Source organism: Chrysochloris asiatica, unplaced genomic scaffold (assembly GCF_000296735.1).
Source record: "Chrysochloris asiatica unplaced genomic scaffold, ChrAsi1.0 scaffold00187, whole genome shotgun sequence".
Taxonomy (NCBI): Eukaryota; Metazoa; Chordata; class Mammalia; order Afrosoricida; family Chrysochloridae; genus Chrysochloris; species Chrysochloris asiatica.
Genome location: NW_006408705.1, coordinates 2,663,580 through 2,686,831, shown reverse-complemented (window position 1 = coordinate 2,686,831; position 23,252 = coordinate 2,663,580). Strand labels below are relative to the sequence as shown.

General features: G+C 41.6%; 1 protein-coding gene across 1 annotated transcript in view; it reads right to left on the bottom strand.

Annotated features, from left to right (window-relative positions):
- Nucleotides 1-23,252, bottom strand: part of MAML3 (mastermind-like 3 (Drosophila)) — a 586,993-nt gene that overhangs the window by 235,326 nt on the left and 328,415 nt on the right. The window contains exon 2 of the mRNA XM_006872222.1: nt 9,517-11,079. Within this exon, the coding sequence (XP_006872284.1) occupies nt 9,517-11,079 (1,563 nt within the window). The remainder of the gene's footprint in view (nt 1-9,516; nt 11,080-23,252) is intronic.

Here is a 23,252-nt window from a genome sequence, read left to right as displayed (position 1 = left end):
TTGGAAACCCTGCACAGGGTTGCTATGAGTTGGAATCGACTTGACGGCACTTAAAAACAGCAGTGAGATTAAAGGAGTCTTTTTCTGACTGGCCCATGGGGGAAAAAGTCCACAGACATTGAACCAGTAAAATGGCTCAGTTTGTGCTCAGTAACCCTAGATTAAAGCCCCACATTTGACAAGCTGTATCTGGTAGGGCACTGTAGGATAGGCACTGGACTGCTAACTGCAAGGTCAGTGGTTCAAACTCACAAACTGCTCCTTGGAAACCCTATACAGGGTCGCTATGAGTCAGAATCAGCTCGATGGCACTTAACAACAACAAATCTAAGCACAAAGAGCAACAAATCCATTTTATTGTGCCTCATTCTGAAAATAAACACACATTTGAGAGGGGGAAAAATCTAAAATGAAAGAATAACAAAATAAATGTGTCATGGGTTGAATTATGTCCACCCTAAATGTGTATGAATTTAGCTGGTTGATACTGGTTTGTCAGTTATGTAATGATTTAATCACCCTTATAATGTGATCTGATGTGATCACTCAGTTGTAAGGGGATTAGGGTGGGATTAGGGGATTAAGAAACCCTGGTGGCATTGTAGGAAAAGTACCAGCTGCTGCTCAGGAGAAAGATGAGGCTTTCTGCCCCTGTAAACATTTACAGCCTCAGAAACCATATATAGGGTCGCTATGAGTTGGGATTGGAGTCCTGGTGTGGCACTGTGGGCTAATGCATCAGACTGCAAAGTCATTTGAACTGCAAGGTCGGTGGTTCAAGCTCACCACCTGCTCCTTGGAAACCCTATACAGGGTCACTGTGGGTCGGAATTGACGTGATGACACTTAACAGCAACAACAATGAGTTGGGATTACCTGGATGGCTGTGTTTTATTGTTGTTGTTGTTTTTTAGGGTCATATGGAGCACCCTTAATTCAGGTCACAGCCCTACTGAAACGGGATTTTCCTGTGATAATGGCCTACATCACCTTTTGCCTTACACTTGTTGTTAAGTGCCTCTGAGTCAGTTCCAACTAATAGTGACCCTAGATGTACCAGGTTTCCAAGGAGTGCCTGGCGAGTTTGAACTCCCAAGCTTTTGATTAGCAGTCCGGTGCTTATTCTACAGTGTCATACCCAAACACAGTACTGAGTTGTATTAAGATATATTATCATGACATTTTATGGATAAAGAGAAGATGTGAAAAGCTTTCAGACTTAAGGAACAGGATACATGTACAGGGTTGTTGTTAAGTGCCATTGAGTCGGTGCCGACCCATAGCGACCCTGTATATGGTTTCTGAGATGCCACTCATGAGCTTGAACCACTGACCTTGAAGTTCAAACAGCTTTGCAATGTGACACATTAACCCACAGCACCACACCAGGCAGGGAGAGCCAAATGACAGTGGTGTTCTCAACAATATAAAAGCCAGAGGACTGGGAAGACATGTCTGATTGAATATGTTTCCACACTATAATTATACATCTGGCCAAATTCTCTCTCAACTGTGATGAAGGGATATCCTCAGAAATTGCCATTGCTTTTGTTAAGTGTCGTCAAGTCGGTTTTGACTCATAGCAGCCCTGTTGTAGGGTTTCCGAGGAGCGGCTGGTAAGTTCGAACTGCCGACCTTGCCATTCAAACTGACCTTGTGGTTCAGTAGTTATCCTGTAGCACCACACAAGGCTCCATTCTCAAAAAGAGTTTGACCAAAAAACCATCTTCCCCATGAACTTTTAGTTAGCAAGCTATGTGGATGTGTTTTTATAAATTTGTGGAAAGAAAAAACAAGAAAGAGGAGGAAGGATCAAAAATCAGATATTACAACACAGAAAGGCGATGAAGTAAATTCTAAGAAGGATAGTTACAGGCAGCCTCTTGATTTTGGTTAAGCAGCAGGCCAAGAAAACTGTAGGACAGATGCAGATTGGAGCAAGAGGGTAGAAACCTTCAGGACACATGTGAAAGGAAGGAGGGAAGAGAAGGAGGAAGAAAGAGAAAAAGCAGGAAATGATAAAATATATTATTTGATGTGTTTGACTTATACTGATCAGTAAAGATTGAGGATGAACTGAAGGCAGGTACAAAAACAACAATCAGAAAAGTGAGACAATTATTCTAAGAAAGGCGTCCTGGTGGCACTGTGGGTTAGGCTCTGAGCTGCTAACCACAAGATTGGCAGTTCAAACCCTCTAGCTGCTTGGAGGAAGACTGATGAGGCTGTCTGCTCCTATAAAGATTTACAGTCTTGGCAGGGATGGGCCACTTACACATTAGAGACTCAAAATGGGGGAAGGGAGAGGCTACAAAGGCACGAAGAGACTGGCTTACAAGCTTTCAAGAGGGAGCCTAGTTTCAGAGGGTGTGGGGGAAGGTAGAATCTCCATCGAGTGGTTTCCAACCTGTCTAGACGGAGCTAGTGAAAGGAGATGGGAATGAGACTCTATCAGGATTGATTGTGAGTATTACAAATGTAAAGGTAGACGTTTTGTAACAAAAGGAGGGGAGTGGTTGATCTTGCAGTCCAGGAGTGGAGGACCCTGGGACCATCAAGGGAGAATAGTGGAGTGCGGGACCCTATCCAGGGAAGCAGTGACGCCAGAGATGGAGGCGGAGATGATGATGTGGAGAGATGGAGCAGCTGAGGACTCTGGACTCAGGGAGGTAGAGGGGCTGGCAGCCGGGGGCAGGCTTGCAGGGTATGCTCTTTGGTTGTTTGAATGGTTATATATTCCTGAGTGCTTTGGTGTACATCCAAAAAAGTAAAAGCAAACAGAGGGAATGGAAGCAAATGCAGTTAAATGATGATGCATGGAAGGGACTGTAATCATTGCAATGAAACAAAACAAAGTAAGATAGGATGAATGCAAAGCTAATGTTCTCCCATGTAAACTATCACTCAATTCACAATGAAAACTTAAAAACATGTACACACCGTATGTTGTTGTTGTTGTTATGTGCCGTGGAGTCGATTCCGACTCATAGCGACCCTGTACAGGGTTTCCGAGGCTGTAAATCTTTACGGAAGCAGATAGCCTCCTCTTTCTCCCATGGAACAGCTTTCTCCCATGGAACTGCTGACCTTGCGGTTCGCAGCCCGATTCATAACCACAACGCTACCAGAGCTCTAGGGTCCCTATAAATTAGAAGTGACTCAATGGCACTTAACAATAACAACCACAAAATACTTTAAAGAACATAATTTGTGATATATTCCCCTCTATTGTAAGGGAATCCTGGTGTGGCGCTGTGGGTGAATGCGCCAGACTGCAAAGCCTTTTGAACCGCAAGGTTGGTGGTTCAAGCTTACCAGCTGCTCCTTGGAAACCCTATACAGGGTCGCTATGGGTCCTAATCAACTCAACAGCACTCAACAACATTGTACTAAAAGTACAGGGAAGAGATAAAGATTGTGGGATGAGGGAGGGATGTATCTATAGATTCAAATAATCAAAAAAAATGAGAAACAGTAGTATATGGAAATGAATAAGGAGAACAAAATCAATTAAAATGGTTGCCTTAGGGAAACAGAAATTCAGAGCAAAGGGGATGAAGCAGAGAACTGCTGTGTCTCATCATAAACCTTACAGTAATGTTACTTTCTCATTATTTGGATAAAATAAACAGTGTGTAGTTTAAAGGGAACTAAACAAAGGGGCTCTGAGTTTTTAGCATTAAGGAAAATGTATCTTCAAAGGGATTTTCATGATGACTGTGAATATGAAAGTCCTGTTTTTCTGTTCAGATTTTATGGCTGAAAAACTTACAATAATATGCCTGAGAAGGTCCTTAACAAATTTTGGTAAAATAAAATTGAAGCCAGAAAACATTGTGTATGATATGATCATACATGTACTTACTTGTACATGAGGTCACTCATGGAAAATAAACATGTACAAAATAAAGTAATATGACGCTAGCCCTATAATTGCAATGATGAAAAATTAGCAACACATTTTTGAAGTTACTCATTTTGCACTGTTCCACACAGGAATTATTCTTGTGCTCTGGGTAGCCCTGTGACCTTTCTTGACCACCAAACAGTCATTTGCCTTGGGTTTACTTCTTTCATAGTCACTCCATTGTTTTTTGTTTATCAGACTGAGATTGAGTTTGCAGCCCCAGTAATCTCATTGTTGTCCAACTGGTTCAAGATAATCACCTCCTATCAAAGGATTCTTTTTCAACTTGCCTTCCCAGTTCTTCTATTTGATCTCAAAAGCAGCTCTGTGTTATTTGTGCTAATGCCCTCTCCATTGGAGCTGATCATCAACTGGAAACATATTTTGGGCCCAAACTTTAATAATCTATCAAATGATTTATTAAACTGCCTTATGTTTCAGACACATGTTAGGTACTATGCAAAAATTAGCTGAGGGACAGAAAGAATGCATTTGACAGAGAGGGAACGTGCACGTGCATGCATGTGGTGTGTGTGTGTGTGTGTGTGTGTGTGTGTGTGTGTGAGAGAGAGAGAGAGAGAGAGAGAGGGTGAGACAGAGAGATTCCAGCTCTAGAGCAATGCAAGATTAGAAAAGGCAACAGGCAGGCATGACTAAGGTCAGCTCTGGTTATTTCATCATAGAATACAAATTTAAAAAAATAAAGAGAAAAATATTTCCAGTGGTAGAGATCTTACTGATGCTCTTGTTATTATTTTAGCCAAAGTTTTACATGAATTTAAAGAAGACAGTAAGAAGTGAAGAGGGGATGTGGAGAGGGAAAAGGAATGAGAGTAGGTATTGGAAGGAAGGCATGCTGATCTACTTCTGAAAATCAGCCAATGAAGAACCCTACGACAGTAATTCTACTCAAGAGAGAGAATAAGGAGAGAGGGCTTTAGAACTATCTCCTGAAGTGGGGATTCATAACTAAGAGTAGAATTTAATGGTCTCACCTCAATCCAACCAGCATATGGGGGTCAACTAAGGATTTGTTTTTAACTTAAAAAAAAAAAAAAAAAGACCATTTCCCTTCCTTTAAAAAGCATTTTGCATTTTTACTGATTATAGAATTCATACAAACTATAACAGGAAGTTTAGAAAATCCAGTAAAGCATACTGGACTGGTATAATTTTAACAAGTAGAAATGCCATTCCTAACATTTGGGTGACTCAGTATTTTTCTACACATAAAATGGACAAATTGGATCATAACATACAAACTGTTTTATGATCTGCTTATTACACTCATGCCATGAATTCCCATGTGATCCATCATTGTTTTATGTAATGATTTTCATATATATTATTTTACCAAATTCTTATTATAGTTATAATTTTTCATTATATCTTTGTACAACTCTATGGTTACAAGGAATAGTAAGTAAATTCTGAGAAGTGGAATGACTAGACAAATCATTTAAATTTTTGTTTTTGTTTCTATTTTCTCCATTTTTAAAATATCCAGGAACTTTTATTCTGTTCTGAGAAAAATAGCATTTTCTACAAATGTCCAAAGTTAGAAAACAACGGTATAAAATAATTATCATGAAATAATTCTGTTCAGGACTCTGATATCACCACAGTTAGGCACTCAACCTGAAAGGCTGGCTGTTCAAAGACATCGACGGCTCTGAGGGAAACAGACCTCGTGATTTGCTCCCGTAAAGATTACAGTTTAAGAAACCTTCTGGGGCTTACTTTGTCACAACAATGATATATACTATGACAATTTTCTTCCAAGGAGTCTTGGTGGCTCAAACTTTGGTTAAGTGCTAGGCTGTTTACTGAAAGGTTGATAGTTTGAACTCACCCAGTGGCTCTGTTGAAGAAAAACCTGGCATTCTACTTCTATAAAGATTGTTGTTGTTGCTGTTGTTAAGTGCTGTTGAGTCGGTTCTGACTCATAGCAACTCTTTATAGGTTGCACATAATTTATGAGAACAGAAAGCCTCATCTTTCTCCCAAAGAGCGACTGGTAGGCTTGAACTTGTGGTTCATAATAACAGTGCTCTATTATGATTGGCTTTAGTGGTTGAGTCATTCATGAAAAACTATTGACCATGAGCTTTTGTGGCCTACTAAAAATAAAGTGAATTTTCACTAGCAATAGCAGTATACAAATTTTAACTACACCAATGAGCTGGATGGCAAAATTGGTTTGACCCACAAGATCAGCAGTTCAAACTCACCAGCTGCTCCTCGGACACCCTTTACAGGGTTGTTATAGTCAAAACCAACTCGAGGGTACTTAGCAACAATAACAATCTATGCACTGGAGTGCACACACAAGGTCATCAGTTCAAACCCACCAGATGTTACTAGGAAACCCTGTACAGGGTCACCATGAGTAGGAATTGACTCGACGGCACGTAACATCAACAGCTATAATTACATGTATATCTCCTGTCTGTAATTTGTGCTAGTATCTGTGCAATGTACCTGCATATAGTGTAATGAACTATTCTGACAGCTAAGTAAATACTGCTCCACAATCAGTTGAAAACATGAAATAAATTAAATGGTATGTTTGCAGAAAGATATGCACATGTTTATATACGTAGTTTGTAGCTTGTTTCAAACAGTGGTGAGTTAAAATTTCATTTAAAAATGTGCTTTTTGGTGATTGTTCTTTATGGAATTAAGACCTGATTATTCTAATGAAGCTTCGCAAAGGAAGATGCTGTTCACCCCAAATGCACTTTGTGAGATGGAAAGTTTACACCAGAGAACCATCCTGCTTGCTTCTTCACCTGACTGAGTCCGTTCAGTACATGACCTCTCTGCTAAAGGTTTCAGTTACTCATAGTTAGGCAAGGCAAGCACAAAGACCTAAAATAAGTACCTTAGAATTCATGTTCCAGCAAAGACAGGGGCTTCATCCCAGTTAGCAAATTTCAAGAGACATTTAGTGAGGGTGGGGTGGGAAGGTAGGTGCATCATTATAGCCACATGTCTGCAGAGTCTGTGGTTGGAATGAATCATTTTTGGTCCTGCTCCAAGGAAATCCTTTACTGTGGCTGGTGTTAAAACAGTGACGGTGGCAGGGCAACTCACATTAACAACAGTCCATCCTACAGCTGGCAACCTGGATTATCACCAACAGCCCTGTCCATTGCTTATATTCTTGTCTGTTTCTAAACGTACTACTGAGTGTCGTGATGTTGCATTTTCCAATGGTATGTTTTAAAATTAAACCACGATCAAACATAAAGTTCACATTTCAGTGATCTCCCCTGCCCCCACTATCAGCTACTAGATTCTAGTTCGTGTATAAACCGTGTTGTATTTTCATTTATCCAGAGAGAATTTCATTAGAACTGACTGGCATGTGCAGACAAGAAACCACAGTGAGATTTGGGGTTTGGAAGGCTGTGAAGGACAAGAAGCAAGCCACAGAGCACAGAGCTGACTCTGCAGGCCAGGACCCTGTCTGGCCATGTATCCTCCATCAAGTGTGGGAGCTGACTGTGTGTGGGGTTGAGAGGGGAGGGGGCGAGGCACACCAGGAAACAGAAAATGCAAACAACCACCCAGTAATGCAAGATCTGCCAGCACCCCTTCCCAGTGCTTCTAATCCATCCAACTGTAGACATATAGCCAAGCACAAGTTAGAACCGGTTTGGACATGATGGTCTCCCTAAAGCAAAGACTTTTCTGCAAAATCTCCAACAAGCATGCCAACATCTGTTTTCCAAGAGGGCTGAGGCACAGACTAGAAATTGGCAGGAAAGCAATCCCTCATGAATTAATCCATGTAGGCAAAAGGTCATTCTGACAGTGCATTTCCTCTATGCCCTCTTTCCTTCAGAGTCCACCAAGGGTTACATTAAAAGAACATTGGCTGTTTCCTACTGCTGAGGTTGAGGTGAGCAGAATGCTTGTCAATGAGTAATCACTCCTAACTGTTACCATACATCCCAGACAGCCCCATGCCCTTAAAGCCAGATAGCATGAAGGAAGACAGTTCGAAAGAATGGACTTTAATACGGCACAAAGATATAGTCATCATCAAACTGTTCTGAATCAGAGCTGGCTGAGCAAGGGTGTTTACGCCAATTCTAAATAACTATGTTGAAGCAACCTCCAGCTGCTCCAGACCAACAACAAATGGTTAAATATTAGACAGTTTTAACACACATACACACACAAAGAAAACAAAACAAAACAAATCTATCCTACACATTCATTTAAAAACATACAAAACTCTCCCACATTCAAATGTCAAGTACAGACATTTTGAATTATTCATAATTTAAGTCAGATATACGACGGATTTTCAGCACCCTATAAAATGGTGGTTGCTGTTGTTGTTAAGCGCCATCAAGTCAGTTCTGACCCATAGCAATCCTGTATAGGGTTTCCAGAGAGCTGCTGGTGAGCTTGAACCACCAACCTTACAGTTCAAATGGCTTTGCAGCCTGGCGCATTAACATACAGTGCCACAGCAGGACTAGATGTCTCTAAATGTTCTCTAAATGTTCTCGTCTTCCCACTATCCCGAGTCTAGAGTCCAGGATTGCACACATTACAGAGGGGACACTAGGCTTTGCAGGGAGACCTCTTGTAGCCACCTTCCTCAGAGTGAGAGTTTTATGTACTAGGAGGCTTTGGAAAGTACATGGAAAAATGGAATGAAAAGATGATGGAATTTTTTTCCACCAACCCTTTGAAGCCCCCTCATAATTGTTGGTTTCTTAACTGCTGCCAGAAATAAAAGAAGTTTGATCCTGAGGCTTTCAAATGCTGGGGAATACTGTTAAGTGCCACACCTCATCACTGAAAGAAAGGAAGAAATCAAAGGAGTCATGTGTGACATGAAGACGTATACAGAGGTGGGGAACCTTTTTTTCTGCCAAGGGCCATTTGGATAGCTATAACATCACTCATGGACCATACAAAACATCAACTTAAAAATCAGCCACCTCTATTTATTCAAGCATTTAATTGCTCAATTCCAACTCACAGTGACCCTGCATAGGCAGGGTTTCTGACTCACTCCTAATGTGATGGCTGGAACTGTGGTTGCCTTGGCAGGGCCAGACCAAATGATTTCACGGGTCTTATATGGCCCGCGGGCTGGATGTTCCCCACCCCTGATGCATATGGAGGATTTCTGCAGGTAATGAAACTGCTGTAACACTGTGAAGGAGGCCTGATGTGGCGCTGTGGGTTAACGTGCTGGACTGTAAAGTCGGTTTGAACCAAAAGGTCGTCTGGTGAAGCTCAACAGTCGCTCCTTGAAAACCCTACACAGGAGTGCTATGGGTCAGAACCGACTCGATGGTACTTTAACAACAACAACAACACAGCTGAAGTAGGAGCCTTGGCGGCTCAATCGTTAAATCAAAAGGTCAGCGGTTTTAATTCACAATGTTTGTCTCTGTGAGACAAACATTGGAAACACGATGGGTCGGTTCTATTCTGCTCTGTAGGGTCGCTATCAAGCCAAATGGATTCCACGGCAACAGGTGAGGTCAGATACAGTTGAAGCGTGGTGAGCATCCCATGCTGGCTGTTTGAAAACCATCACCAGAACTGTTAGAAGTGTGTCTCACTTTTGTACTTACCTGACCATGGGGTGGGAGGGCGGCGTAAGCCATGGGCTGATTCATCACTCCTTTCTGTTTCATGAGCAGCATGCGTTTCTGGTCCTCGCTCAGGTGTGCCCTGGGAGCCTGGAGGTGTGGTGGGGGAGGCTGTTGCTGTTGTTGCTGTTGCTGCTGCTGGAGATAGGGCATCAAGGGGTTTTTGTTGGGGTTGGCCATTGGTGGTGTCATTCTCTGACTCAAGTCTGCATTAAAATGGGTCAGAGGCTTAGTGTTGCCATAAGTAAGAATATTGTGCTGTTTGTTTAAAGAGTTTGTACCCAAGTTACTTGGCTGCTGATTGAGCATATTCATGTGATTCTGAGGGAGGTAGTTATTCATTGTCGTCTTCTGCAGGTTGTTTGCCATTGAAGGCACTATAGGGTTTTGGTTGTTAAAGGCTTGAGGGTACATCATTGGGCTATTTGGTTTTTCTGCAGTAAAGGCCGCTCCATATGGACTGGATGGAGGCCCTAAGGGAGACCAACTTGAAGTCTGATTTGAGTGTTGCTGCTGCTGCTGCTGCTGCTGCTGCTGCTGCTGCTGCTGCTGCTGCTGCTTCTGCTGCATAAGTTTGGCCCTTTGCTGTTGCTGTGCAGCCATCTGCTTGAGCTGCTCGGCTGGAGACATGTCGGAGCTGGGTACAGCCACAGAACCCGATCCCGAACCTGCCACCGTCACTGCCGCTGGATTTAGAAGATAGCCGCTTCCAGGCCGTGGTGGGGCTTGGCCTGGAGTGTGGGCTTGGTTTGGAGTTTGAGGGGAATGGACGGCACAGTTTGCTGGTGAGCTGGTGGGGTTTGGAGCTGCGGGAGTGTTGGCAACAGATGGTAAACTAGGAGCCGTAGAGACAGCAGAAAAAGGAGGACCAGAAGATGAAGGCCTTGTTTGGGGAGATCCCATGGAGACATGTGCAAAAGGAGAGTGGGAGGGGTCACTCTTCACACTTACACTGTCCTGGGACAGTGGCGTCTCAGTAGCTGGCCGAGAGAACTCTGGCTCCTTCTTCTCTTCAAAGTCTTCGTTGAACAAGTCCTGTATGTCATCTTCAGGAACTGTGTTAGCCAGTTCATCTATTAATTCTTGCCACTCCTGATCATTCAGGTTAATGTCTGAGAACAGTTTGTTCTGGTTTGAAAGAGATGTTTCTGATGTGTCTATGCAAGTAGGGTCATCTAGAGGTTCTTGTTTGAGGTCCTTGCTCTGCAAGATGGGGAAACTATCTTCCAAGTCACTGCAGCCATTTACAGGAAGTTTAATCTCTGGGAGTCTACCATTCTTACCCAGATCCTCTAGAAGCCCAGGAGTGTGAGTTCCACTGTTCTGCAAGGACAAAGAAGGTTTCAGGTCAAGTTGGTGAAGAGGAGAAGCTGAAGGCAGTGGCATGTTGTTGGGCAAACTGTTGATGGTTTCCATTCCAGCAGGAATGTCCTTTCGGATTCGCTTACTAGTTGGAGAAAAACTCCCATCACAAGCACCATTCTGCTGGTCTCCATTAAGAGGTGATCGGGCTCCTTCCAACTTCCTTTTCACAGTCTCTTGTAGCTGCAAAAGACAAAGGAAGAAAGATAACTATACCTCTAAGTCACGTTTACTCTTTAAGCATCCCGATGTGCATTGCTATGAACTAGGTTTCTTGATGGGTTAAACACACAGGTAAGAAATGGTATTTCTAATTTAAAAATCAGTCAAGATTTCAATGCAAATTCCATGGGAAAGGGAAATCACACAGGGCTAAGACACAGAAAACAAAAGAACAAAGGAAAGGAGACAGTTAAGGGCAAGTACTCTTCTCGCAGAGAAAAATAACCTGATGTTTTTTTCCAAATGAGTGCTAGACATGAAACTTGGACCCAAATGAATCATATTGAAGGAAGATGTTAATACCTATTTTAAACTCTTTTCACATCTTAATTGAGAATACCAAGGAATTAAATCAGCAATATTTTAAAGACCATAATTTCAAAAATGAGGAATGTTTACAATGTGGAATTTAACACATTTACTGAAAGCATCGAAATGACGAGTATAGTAATATTAAATGTCAACCAAAACTTTGTTTCAGTTCCTTTAACAAAACTATTGTGTTTACTTGACCTCTCAACACCTTTTTAGACAATACCACACTCTCTTCTAAAATACCCTTCTACTGGCTTCTTCTGGATTTCCTCCTTTTTCTCCAGTTGCTCTTTTTTGGTGTTTCATGTGTACCACTTTGTTCCTCTTACATGACAGGTTTCCTCCATGTTCTTTCTTAGACGCCCCCCTGCATGCTACTTATGCTGGTGGCCATATGCCACTGAGTCGGTTCTGACTCATAGTGACCCTGTATAGGGTTTCCAAAGCAGTAAATCCTGACAAGAGCATAAACCTCATCTGTTTCCTGCAGAGCAGCTGGTGGATTTGAACTGCTGATCTCACAGTTCACAGCCCAATGCATAACCCACTACATCACCAGATCTCCTTACTCAACACATTAGCCTAGATGACTTCTTTCCGACAGCTTCAAATATCTTCTCTAGGCTGATAACCTCAAAACAACGTAGCAGATCCAATCTTCTCTGCTGACCTTACTAACACCAAGGTTATCTTCTTGGGTATTTCACAGACACCTAGAGAACGTTCTATCTCAACGCTGAACGATCATCTTTTACTACTCAAACATGATCTTCCTTCAGTGCTCACCACCTCAGTGTTTACCCAGTTATCCAATTGTTAACAAAATGGGGGAAAAAAAAGAAAGAAAAGGAGCATTTTTCTTGAAAAATTCCACAATATCAATTCCCAAATCCCATGGATTGTACCTCCAAAATATCACTTAGTGAAACCCACTCATCTTTCTCCTGGTTTAGCACTGTAGGATAAAGCACAGGATTGCAAAGTCAACTTGAAAGACATGGTCGGCAGTTCAAACCCAGCTGCAGTTCCTTGGAAACCATATACAGGGTCACTAGGGCTAGGAACAGACTTGACGGCAAGTAACAACAATAAAAACTATCTCCATCCTCACTGCCACTGTTGTTGTTGTTGTTAAGTGCTGTCGAGTTGGTTTCGACCCATAGTGATCCTGGATACGGTTTCCAAGGAGTGGCTGGTAAGCTAGAACCGCTAACTTTGTGATTCAAACCAACTTTGCAGTCCAGCTTATGAACCCACAGCACCACAATCCTTGCTAAACTGTTTTTAACAGCTTCCTAACTGGTCTCCTTGGTTATCTCCATGTATCCCTCCATGCCTTTCCCTCTTGACTACTCATGGTTTTGCTATTAGCCAACTACTTTCTACACTGTCAGCTTTTCATCAACATATATTGTCCTTCCCTTCCCATTTATGACCATGCTATGATTTCAACTGTCTTTATAGTAAAATTCAAGCTGGGCCTTCTTCACCTGACTCCTCCATATGCCTCTTCGCAGCAACACCTTCTTATCCCCATGTTCTATGAACTCTCCTGAAACTCAGTTCCTTATATGTGTCATCCTTCCTGCTGCCTCAGGGGCTTTGTAGATGTTGTTTTCTTTTCTTGGAACATACTCTTAACCCCTCCCTATCCTTCTCCTGGTTAATTACTACTCATTTTTCAGGTCAGAGCTTAAGTTTCAGTTCCTCTAGGAAGTCTTCTCTTACATGCCTTCCCCACTCTGAACTCCACTGTTCTTGAACTACCTGTACTGGGTTGGATATCCTAGAATATGTATTTCCAAACAACCTATACATCCTTATCATAGCTTTTGTCATACTTGAGGGGCAATTGCTAAACATGTTTATTGTTGTTAAGTGCCATCGGATCCATTCTGACTCATAGTGACCCTGTATAGGGTTTCCAAGGAGTGGCTGATGGGTTTGAACCATTGACCTTGTGGCTAGCTATCCAGTGCTTATACTACAGCACACCATACCAGGACTTCTAATGCCTGGTTGTTGTTGTTGGTAAGTATTGTCGAGTTGGTTCTGACTCAAAACGACCCTGTGCAGGGTTTGAAGAGCGGCTGGTGAGTTTGAACCACTGACCTTGAGGTTCAAACTGACCTTTCAGTCCAGAACAGCAGCACACATGGACTCCAAATGCCCGTTTAGCACACTCCAAAAAGGTAGGGATCATTGCTGACTTGCATACTGTGTTTCTACAGGACTATTCCCTGGTGTCCTGGTTCATAGCAGTGATCAATAAATATCTGCAAATTGAATCTGTTGCTTAATTCATAGTGACTGAAAAAGATGAGTTCATGTCAGAGCAGGAGGCAGCCCCATTGACCATAAGACTTCCTGACTTTGACACTTTATGTTCTTAGTAATGGGAATGGTTACTCATGCTCTAGAGAGTGTTATGCCCAATTAATGGAACTCATTTAATAAGTGAGGCACTGTAAGATAAGCATTGGACTGAAAACCACAAGGTCGGTGGTTCAAACCTACCAGCTGCTTCTCAGAAACCCTGTAGAGGGTCGCTATGAGTTGGAATCGACTCAATGGCATTTAACAACAATGTTTAGGAAGTCCAGTTAAGAAAGACCTTGTTAATCTATGAATCTATTAACTATAGCAATTCATCTATCTGTCCCATTTCTTTCTACCAAAAAGGACCATTGCATGGGACTTTGGTGAAAGTGCTTGGCATAGAGTAGGCACTAGGGAAATGTTTGCTGAACAGCAAAGGGAAAACTAGATTGCATTAGATTTTCAGTAGGGTTTCAGTAACTTTACACAGTTGAAGGCAGAAGGCAGAATTCAGCACAGGCCTAGCCCTATAACTTCCATTTGGCACTCTTCTACCATTGGCAAACTGACCGTATATCACAGAATCAATGAAATTGGATTCTCTCTGACTCCTAGACCTGCACTCATACCTAGAACTGCCAAGTCTCTAAAGAAGCCCCATGTATAATAAAACCAATTTGGGATGAGATAGTGAATTCAAAGAAGTGCCACTTTTTTGTTAGGTGCTTTTTCATACACAGAGAATTTCATTTTAAAAGTAAAGCAGAGTAGAAAGAGTTCTTGAGTAAAAATCTCGTTTAACCCCTGCTCCTACATCTTATCATTTTAATTACAATACCAAATCTGGTACTGCAGTCACTTGCTAGAGGCTCCTGAACTGCGTTAGACAACGTTGTATAGTAATATAAAAACAGGAGCACATGCCCAGAGTTAGAAGGACCAGTACTGATCCTACAGCACCACACCAGGAGACCCACCTAATAGGTGCTTTGTAGAACTGTTGCCTTACTGTTACGGATTTAACTGTGTTCTCCCTCCCCCCAAAAATGGATTGGAATCCTAACATCTATAGCTATGGATGTAATCCTATCTAGGAGTAGGCTTTCTGTTATGCTAATAAGTCCATATCAGTTAAGATGGATTTGAAACCTAATCACTTGTGAGATATAAAAAGAGCAGATCAGACCCAGAGACAAGCAAGCACAAACTAGGGAAGACAGAAAAATACATGTGAGGATCACAAAGTGATCCTCAGGAGGAGCTAAAAAAGAAAAAGAGGGCTTTTCCTTAGAATTTGGACTTCCACCTTCCTAAAGGTCGAGAAAATCATGTTATGTCCTTTAAATCTACCCACGTGTGGTATAGGTGGTATAGCAGCACTGAGATATTTCGATTTTAGATCCCTTCTGTCTACCTCACCATTATGGAAAGTCACATGAAGGCAGGGTCACCAGTGGGACCCTGTTGTTGCCAAGTGCCATCAAGTTGGTTCTGATTCATAGTGACGCTGTATTAGGTTTCTGAAAAGTGGGTATGAACCATCAGCCTTATGGTTTGCAGTCAAGTGCTTATCCTACAGCACCATACCAGGACTCCAATAGATCACAATTGTTGTTGTTGTTGTTAAGTGCCGATGAGTTGGTTTTGACTCATAGCAACCCTGTATAGGGTTTCCAAGGAGTTGCTGGTGAGTTTGAACTGCTGACCTCATGGTTCAAATCGACTTTGCGATACAGTGCTTTATCCCACAGCACCATACCAGAACTCCCATAGATCACAATAGGCATGCAATAAATACAAAGGGCTTCAAAAATTTCTTCAAAAAGTTTGTGGAAAAACGAGAGCCCCTCGTCCTTGCTGAGTGCATTTATTTAACCTCTCCCCAACTTTAACTTTTTTATCTGTAAAATAAGTAATAATACTGTGGTGCTGTGGGGTAAGTGCAGGACTGCAAGGTCAGTTTGGACTAACCACAAGGTTAATTCCAACTCACCAGTAGCTCCTCAGAAACCCTGTTAAGGTCACTATGAGTTGGAACTGACTAGATGGCACTTAACAACAACAACAACAGTTCAGAGTGTGACTGTGGGGATGCAGTTAAATAAAAGAATACAGAAAACCTCTAGCTTCATGCCTACACCAGTAAGCTCATGCTAACCCTGAACTATTATTACTTTGAAAGATTAGTGATACATGTAGTCTCCACTGCTCCTAGATCTTCCACATACAAGTAGGTAGAATGGTAATATTTCCGTTCCCTAGCCGGCAAAGCCATAATGTTATCCAAGCATCTGGTGTAGCTTTTAAAATATGAACAACAAAAATCAAATTTGCAATTCAAGCCCAAGTCCAAGTGCTAATGCATTCATGTCCTAGATTGTAGAACAGCAGAGGCTAGACTGTTAAGGTTCAAATCAAATACATTTTCAGCACGCCACCTGAATGAAACTGCTGAGCTTCCTTGAAGACCTGAAGTTCTCTACAATGATCCCTTTAACCCAGATCTTGACATACCTATATTTCATGTCTTAGCATTTTAGACTACAAGAAATACATCATTGGAGGTACTATATTATGGTTTTTATGTTTTGCTTTGTTGTTTCCAAAATAGCAGAGCAATCTTAGCATCCCTTCTGTCTACCTCATTATGCTATGCTGTATGGAAAGGTGGTCTGTGAATCTAATTTTTTCCTATGTCCCTCTTGGGAGAAAGGAGAATGGGTAGAAGAGAGAACGCATGTGTTTGAGAAAGCTTCGTGACTCCCAAGCATCCTACTCAGTGAACATGAGACAGCTGACTGCACATAGGGACATGTCCTTGTGGGTCCCCCAAAAGATTCAGGTGACTTTCATCAGAGTCCCACCCAAGAGAGTCAGATCCTATGAAATCCCTGGCCCTTCTACTCTCCAAAGTCTGAAATCTCTTAGTGTGATTTGTGTCCTTCTGAAAAAACACAGAAACTCTTTACTGAGCCTCAGTCTGATTGCTTCTGTATTGCTGTTATTACATATAAATGTTTCTTCCTATTTAAGGCAAGCTGTGGTACCAGGAGCTGAAGTACACTGTTCATCCCCTGGCCTATGCCAACGTATGCCACTATGGTGCAATTACTCAGAAGGAAATAATTCTTCCTCCATAAAGACTCTAGTACAAGCCTCTCTTCTGCTGTATGTCTTGTGCTTCTGCTAAGCTGTGTGTGTGTGTGTGTGTGTGTGTGTGTGTGTGTGTGTGTGTGTGAGCGAGTGAGTGGGTGAGTGAGAGAGACACGGAAGGAGGGGGGGCTGGGAGAGACAGAGAGAAGCAGAGGAAGACAAGCTGGTTGCAAGGTGTCACTCTACCGAGACCAGTAGAAATAAGGATAGTTAGTGCTTTTGGAGTTATGAAGCAGTTTCACACTGAAGATCATATTTTATCCTTATAGCAAACCATTGCGGCAGTTCATGTATCAGAGGAATGGCAAAGACAGTAGAAAGCATTTTGGAGGAGGTGGAAGGAGGACAACTAGATGCCATCTATAACGAAGAGGCATGTGGCTAAAACTACCAAGCCTCTGCTGACACAGAGGACCCCCTCTCCCAGCAGAGTCTTGATAATGTCCATGGCCAAGAGATCTTTCCTTCCTTTAGACTTTAAGCAACATTAGCTAGCAAGGTACTTGATGGTGCAGTAGTTAGGCCCCCAGCTGCAAACTAACAGGTCAGTGGTTCAAATCCAGCGGCCATTTCATCTCCGGAGCGTTGTAACCCATCCTATAGGATCATTATGAGTTGGAATCCACTCGACACCACAAACCAAACAAACAGTAAGTTCAAATGAGAATGTGGAGGTTTTGTAGTATAATTCTTGTTTTCCATGTAGGAGACCCAGGTTTGATTCCTGGCCAATAAACGTTATGTATAACCACCGCCCATCTGTCAACGGAGGTTTGGGTGTTGCTATGATGCCAATCAAGTTTCAGTGAAGACAGAGTAGGAAGAAAAGTCTAGGAAGAAAGGCAACTTCTGCAAATCAGTCATTGACAACCCTATAGATCACAACTGTCCTGCAGATCAGAGCAATGGGACAGGGCAGGGCAGGACAGCATTTCCTTACTTTGTCAAGGGTTGACTCAGTGACACTTAACTAAAAGCAAATTACAGAAACTCTATTATTTGTCCTATCCCTAGTTTGCATGAAATTGGGCAGAACCAAAAAGCTTGGGAATCAAAGTGACGATACTATTATTAATAATGAAGACTTACTTGAAACGCCAGCCTTGTGGTTCAAGCTTTATGATTATGACCATCTTACAGAAGACAAAGAATGTGTGCAAGATTGCATAGTTCGGATTGGGGGTGAAGTTCTATGTATCCCTCATGGTTGAGTTTGTGTATTATTTTCTAAACAAAGTTTCTTTTGGCAGCCTCTCCCTACTACTTTAAGTCTTGATACACTCCCAGAGTATCCTAATATACACACCACATTACAGCTGTCCTCCTTTTCCTTCAGGGATTGTATGGAATGAATGAACGCTCAAAAGAGCTCTCAACAACACTGACTTTATGCAATTACACTCTAAAGCAGACTCTTGAAATTTGTGCCTGCATACGGCTTGCTTGAGTAAATGTGGTTTCTTTTGGTTATCTTAAACTACTGGAAATGGCTTGTGGGCCATCTACTCCTTATTATGCATTTTGAGAATTCAAAGGTTACAGGGAGAGTTCTGGTATGGTTCTGTAGAATAAGCACTGGACTGCAAGGTTAGTTTGAACTGCAACGTTGGTAGTTCAAACCCATCAGTCACTCCTCAGAAATCCTATCCTGGAATACTATGAGTCAGAACCATCTCAATGGCACTTAACAACTACAAGTTTCCAGGGAATCTGTGCTGAGAATCATTAAAGAACACATGAAGAAGATCATGGTGCTACAATGTACATTAGAACTACAACCTCCAGACCAAATCCTTGTTTTACAAAAAAGAATATTGAAGCTGAAACCCAGAGGCGCCAAAGTCACATATTTTGACTTGTAAGTGAATCCAAAGTGCTAAATATTTTCATAGTGGAAGTTTTAACTTTCCAAAGTTTTCAAATAGCTACCACCCATTAAAGCACCTCCTCCAGCTTAAAGTATGAACGGGTTCCTCCACTAACTACTGGAGAAGAAACTATTGTCCAAGACTTGAAAATGAGTTAGAACCTTAGCTTGCAGATACTTAAATTATTTTAGAGGCTCATTTTGGTCATTTTGATATGTTTTGGTCAAGACAGGCGATTCACTGGAATCCATTTTCACATGGTTATTCTCTTTTCATGTTATCAGCAGATGAACACATGGATGAATTTGATGTGCTTATTTAATGTATTTGATAAATGACCCACAACACTAATACGTTAGATATTTCAACCAATAGAATCTAAATAAGGTAGAAAACACTTCCAGAACTGATTTCTAGAATAAAGAGCCTCTACTAATGAACTTTTGATGTCTAGTTAGAGGTTCAATTTTCTAGATCAGTGATTTTTTAAATCTTTAATGTGATCAGTTACCTGGGATCTGTGCAAAGTTCTTGTCCCCCTTCTACAATTTCTGATTTAGTAGCCCTAGGTGGAGTCCAGAGATAGTAGTTTCATTCACACACACACAAACATATAGCTTCTTTGAACTTGGTCAGAGGGTAACGTTGAGTCTCTGGAGGGGAGTCAGACATGAGCAGTTAAAAGTCATTCTTAAATGCTCATGGAAGAAAAGGATCATTTTAGAAGGAATTCCAACCTCCTGGTGGGTCTCAGAAACATCAGTTAAGGGCGCCCCAAGGAGCTTATTACCAAGCTCTAGCACAGGGTAATAAGGCAATTCAAAACTTTTGGAAAAACTTTAATATTATTTTTAGTAAGATCATGACTTTTTTTCTTTCTGGTATGAGCTAGATCAATCTATTCCTAAGCAAAACGGATCCTTGGTGGCACAATAGCTAAAGTGCTGGACTGTTGACTAAAAGGTCTGTGGTGCGAACCCACCAGCTTCTCTGAGGGAGAACGATGTGGGATGTGTCACTTCACTTCCATAAAGATGGAGACCCTCCTGGGCAGTTCTACTCTGTCCTCTAGGGTTGCTGAGTTGGAACTGATTCAACAGCAGGAGTCTTAGTGGGATCTGACCTCTTTGCAATGTCTGGAACATAGCTACTCAACCATCTTCATCTGTGTGGTGATAGAATATGGTGTATGTTTTGTTGTTATGTTGTTAATTGCCGATGACTCATAGCAACCCTACCTACAATAGAATGAAACACTGCTCTCTCCTGCACTATCTACATGATTATTGCTATGGTGGAACCTACTGCGGCTGCCTAGGGGGCATTGTTAGTTAGTTACTCACTCTTTAAACAACACAAAACATTAAAATCTTTTCTTTGTGTGTGGCTAACTTTTTAGGTATTTTCTTTACCCTTTGTTGTTGTTGTTGTTAGGTGCCATTGAGTTGGTTTCGACTCATAGAGACCCTATGGACTACAGAAGGAAACACTGGCCAGCCCTGTGCCACCCTCACAATTGTGGTTCTGTTTGAGTCCCTGAGTGCTGCCACTGCATCAGTCCATCTCGTTGGGATGGTCTTCCTCTTTTTCACTGATCTTCAACTTTTCCAAGTATGATGTCTTTCTCCAGGAACTGGTCTCTCTTGATAACATGTCCATAGCATGAAAGAAGTTTTGCCATCCTAGCTTCAAAGGCACATTCTGGCTCCACTTTGATCAACACAGATTTGTTTGTTCTTTTGGCAATCCATGGTACTTTCCGTATTCTTCTCCAATACCATACTTCAAGTGCAGTGATTTTTTTCCCCAAGGCTTCTTTTATTCATTGTCCAACTTTTATATTCATATGAGTTCAGCTTTCATACACATATGAGCCAACTGAAAATATCATGGCTTGGGTAAGGTGCAACTTAGTCTTCAAACTGAGATCTTAACTCTTAAACACTTTAAAGACGTCTTATGCAGCAGATTTGCCTAATGCAATATGTCATTTGATTTCTTGACTGCTGTTTCCATGAGCATTGATTGTAGATCCAAGCAAATTGAAATCATCAAATGCTTCAATCTTTTCTTCATTAATCATGATGTTATTCACTAACTCAGTTGTGAGGATTTTTGCTTTCTTTCCACTGAGGTGCAATCCATACTGAAGGCTGTGGCTTTTTATCTTCATCAGTATTTCCAGACCTCTTCATTTTCAGTCAGCAAGACTATGTCATTTGACAATTTCAGGCTGTCAGTGATTCTTCCTCCAATCCTGGATGCCACGCTCTTCTTCATATAATCCAGTTTCTCAGATCATTTGCTCAACATACAGATTGAATAAGCATAGTGAAAGGATCCAACCCTGGCATACACCTTTCCTGATTTTAAACCATTCAGTGTCCCCTTGGTCTGTTCGATTGTACAGACTCTTCATGAACACAAAGAAGTGTTCTGGAATACTCACTTTACGCAATGTTGTCCATAGCATGTCATGATCCACACAGCCAAATGCTTTTGCACAGCCAATAAAGCATAAATAAACATCTTTCTGGAATTCTGTGCTTTCAGTCAAGATCCAGCTGACATAAGCAATGTTACCCTTCAGCTACTATTAAACATGCAATAAATGCCAATTGAACACACCACAACATACAGGGAATGGATAATAGACAACAACAATAACCACAAGACTCATGACAGACATGGTCCTTGACATTTAAAAAAACGAAGTCCTAAGATCTCCTGAAGTCTCCAAATTTTCAAATGCATAAAGTTTTGTACAGGCTCTTGACTTTCTCCCAGTTGAATGAATAAATTATATTTCACTTGAAGTCACACTGATCCTGTGTACTCCTTACGGCTGAGGTTGAAATTTTTCACATGCTGCATACATGCAAATCAAGTTGGTGCTTCCACAAAATTATTAACTACTCATTAAAACTGAAACTGCCATTTCTGCAAATGCCAATAGTATACGACTTTTAAATCTCCTAATGTAGTTTTTAGTAGAAAGCGCTACACTTCTAAGTTTTCATCAGATAATTTAATTCACCGCTTACAAGATGTTTCAAGATATTACTGTCATATAATGTTCTAATTGGCTGAGGGCCTACCATAGATCAGACATCAAGCTAGATGCTTCGCACACATTACTTCAATTAATCCTTACAATAATCCTACGATGGACGAGGAATGGGTCCAGAGAGGTGAGGTAATTTATCCTAAGGCACACAGCACAACCATCCTCAGTTCTGCTCGTCTCCAATCTGTGCTCTCACCCTCTCTGCTCCTATGCCTCTGATAAGTCCTGTCCTGATCAGACACCAGCAAACCTTGTTTAGAAATTCTGGGGAGTGTTTTAGATACCTGTGTCGTGACAGTAGAAGCAGGATGTGTTCCTGTCTTTGAGTCAGATCTGCCTGATTCACAGCAAAGCGCTGTGTTCCTCTCCAAGTTAAGATGTTACTCTGCAAATTTAGCATGCGTTTGAGAAGTGATGATAGCTGCAGCCCTGGAAACTTCAGGAAGGAGCAGATGTGTGCATCCCAGTGGCAGGCACGTGGTAGCTTTCTGCAGGAAAAGCTCCACTGAGGGCTGTAGTTGCTATCAGAATTCCATAGCCTGAACCCTGAACTGCTCCATCTTTTCATCTACACACACGCACACAACATATTACAGTACATTGATTTTTAAGAACAAGAAACAATTTCCTTAGGAATAATTCCTGATCTCTTACTAGAAGCCATGCATACGTTTGCCATTCAAACATATCTGTATTATGCGTGACCTTGTAATTTGATTCTGAAATTCCTAACAGGATTTTATTTAGAGCTTTAAAGCAACGATGATGAAGGAGGTACGTGGGGGAGAAGGGAGACCCCTGAGGGAGGGGTAGGGCAAATGAAAAGATCAGATCTTATAGGCATCATTCACAGCTGGAGACCTACAGCAATAACACAGACCAAAGAATAGGCATGTTGGAACTAAATAGGAGGTTTCCATTTGTTTATTTGCTGGGAGGAGTGAGGAGGGAGGTGGGAAGGAGGAATACTTCAGGGAGGCTGAGTACTTTTCTCTCCCTTGGGTAGGAACCAAGAATATTTTTATTTCACTGTTTACTCAAAATGCCCCTTCTTTTCACTGAAAAATTCTCATTTTTGTTTTTAGCCCCTACCAGGAGACCGTTTTTCCTACAAGGCACTGAAGTAGTGCACAAGCTTTGGGAATGCAAATAGCCCAAAGCACCCAGACCTGACACTACTTTTGAATAAAATCCCAGTTTGTGTGTATCTCCCTTTGGAAAACAAAAGTATTGAAATAAGATTTCCCCATCTATAAAAAGCCCCTCATTTCTCTCAAAGTGGTCAGACATTGCTCTTTCTTGTGAGTTGTATTTTGCATAAAGCAATACTCCCAGGCAGATAAGAGCACCCTCCTGGCAATCTCTCTCTCTCTCTCTCTCTCTCTCTCTCTCTCTCTCTCTCTCTCTCTCTC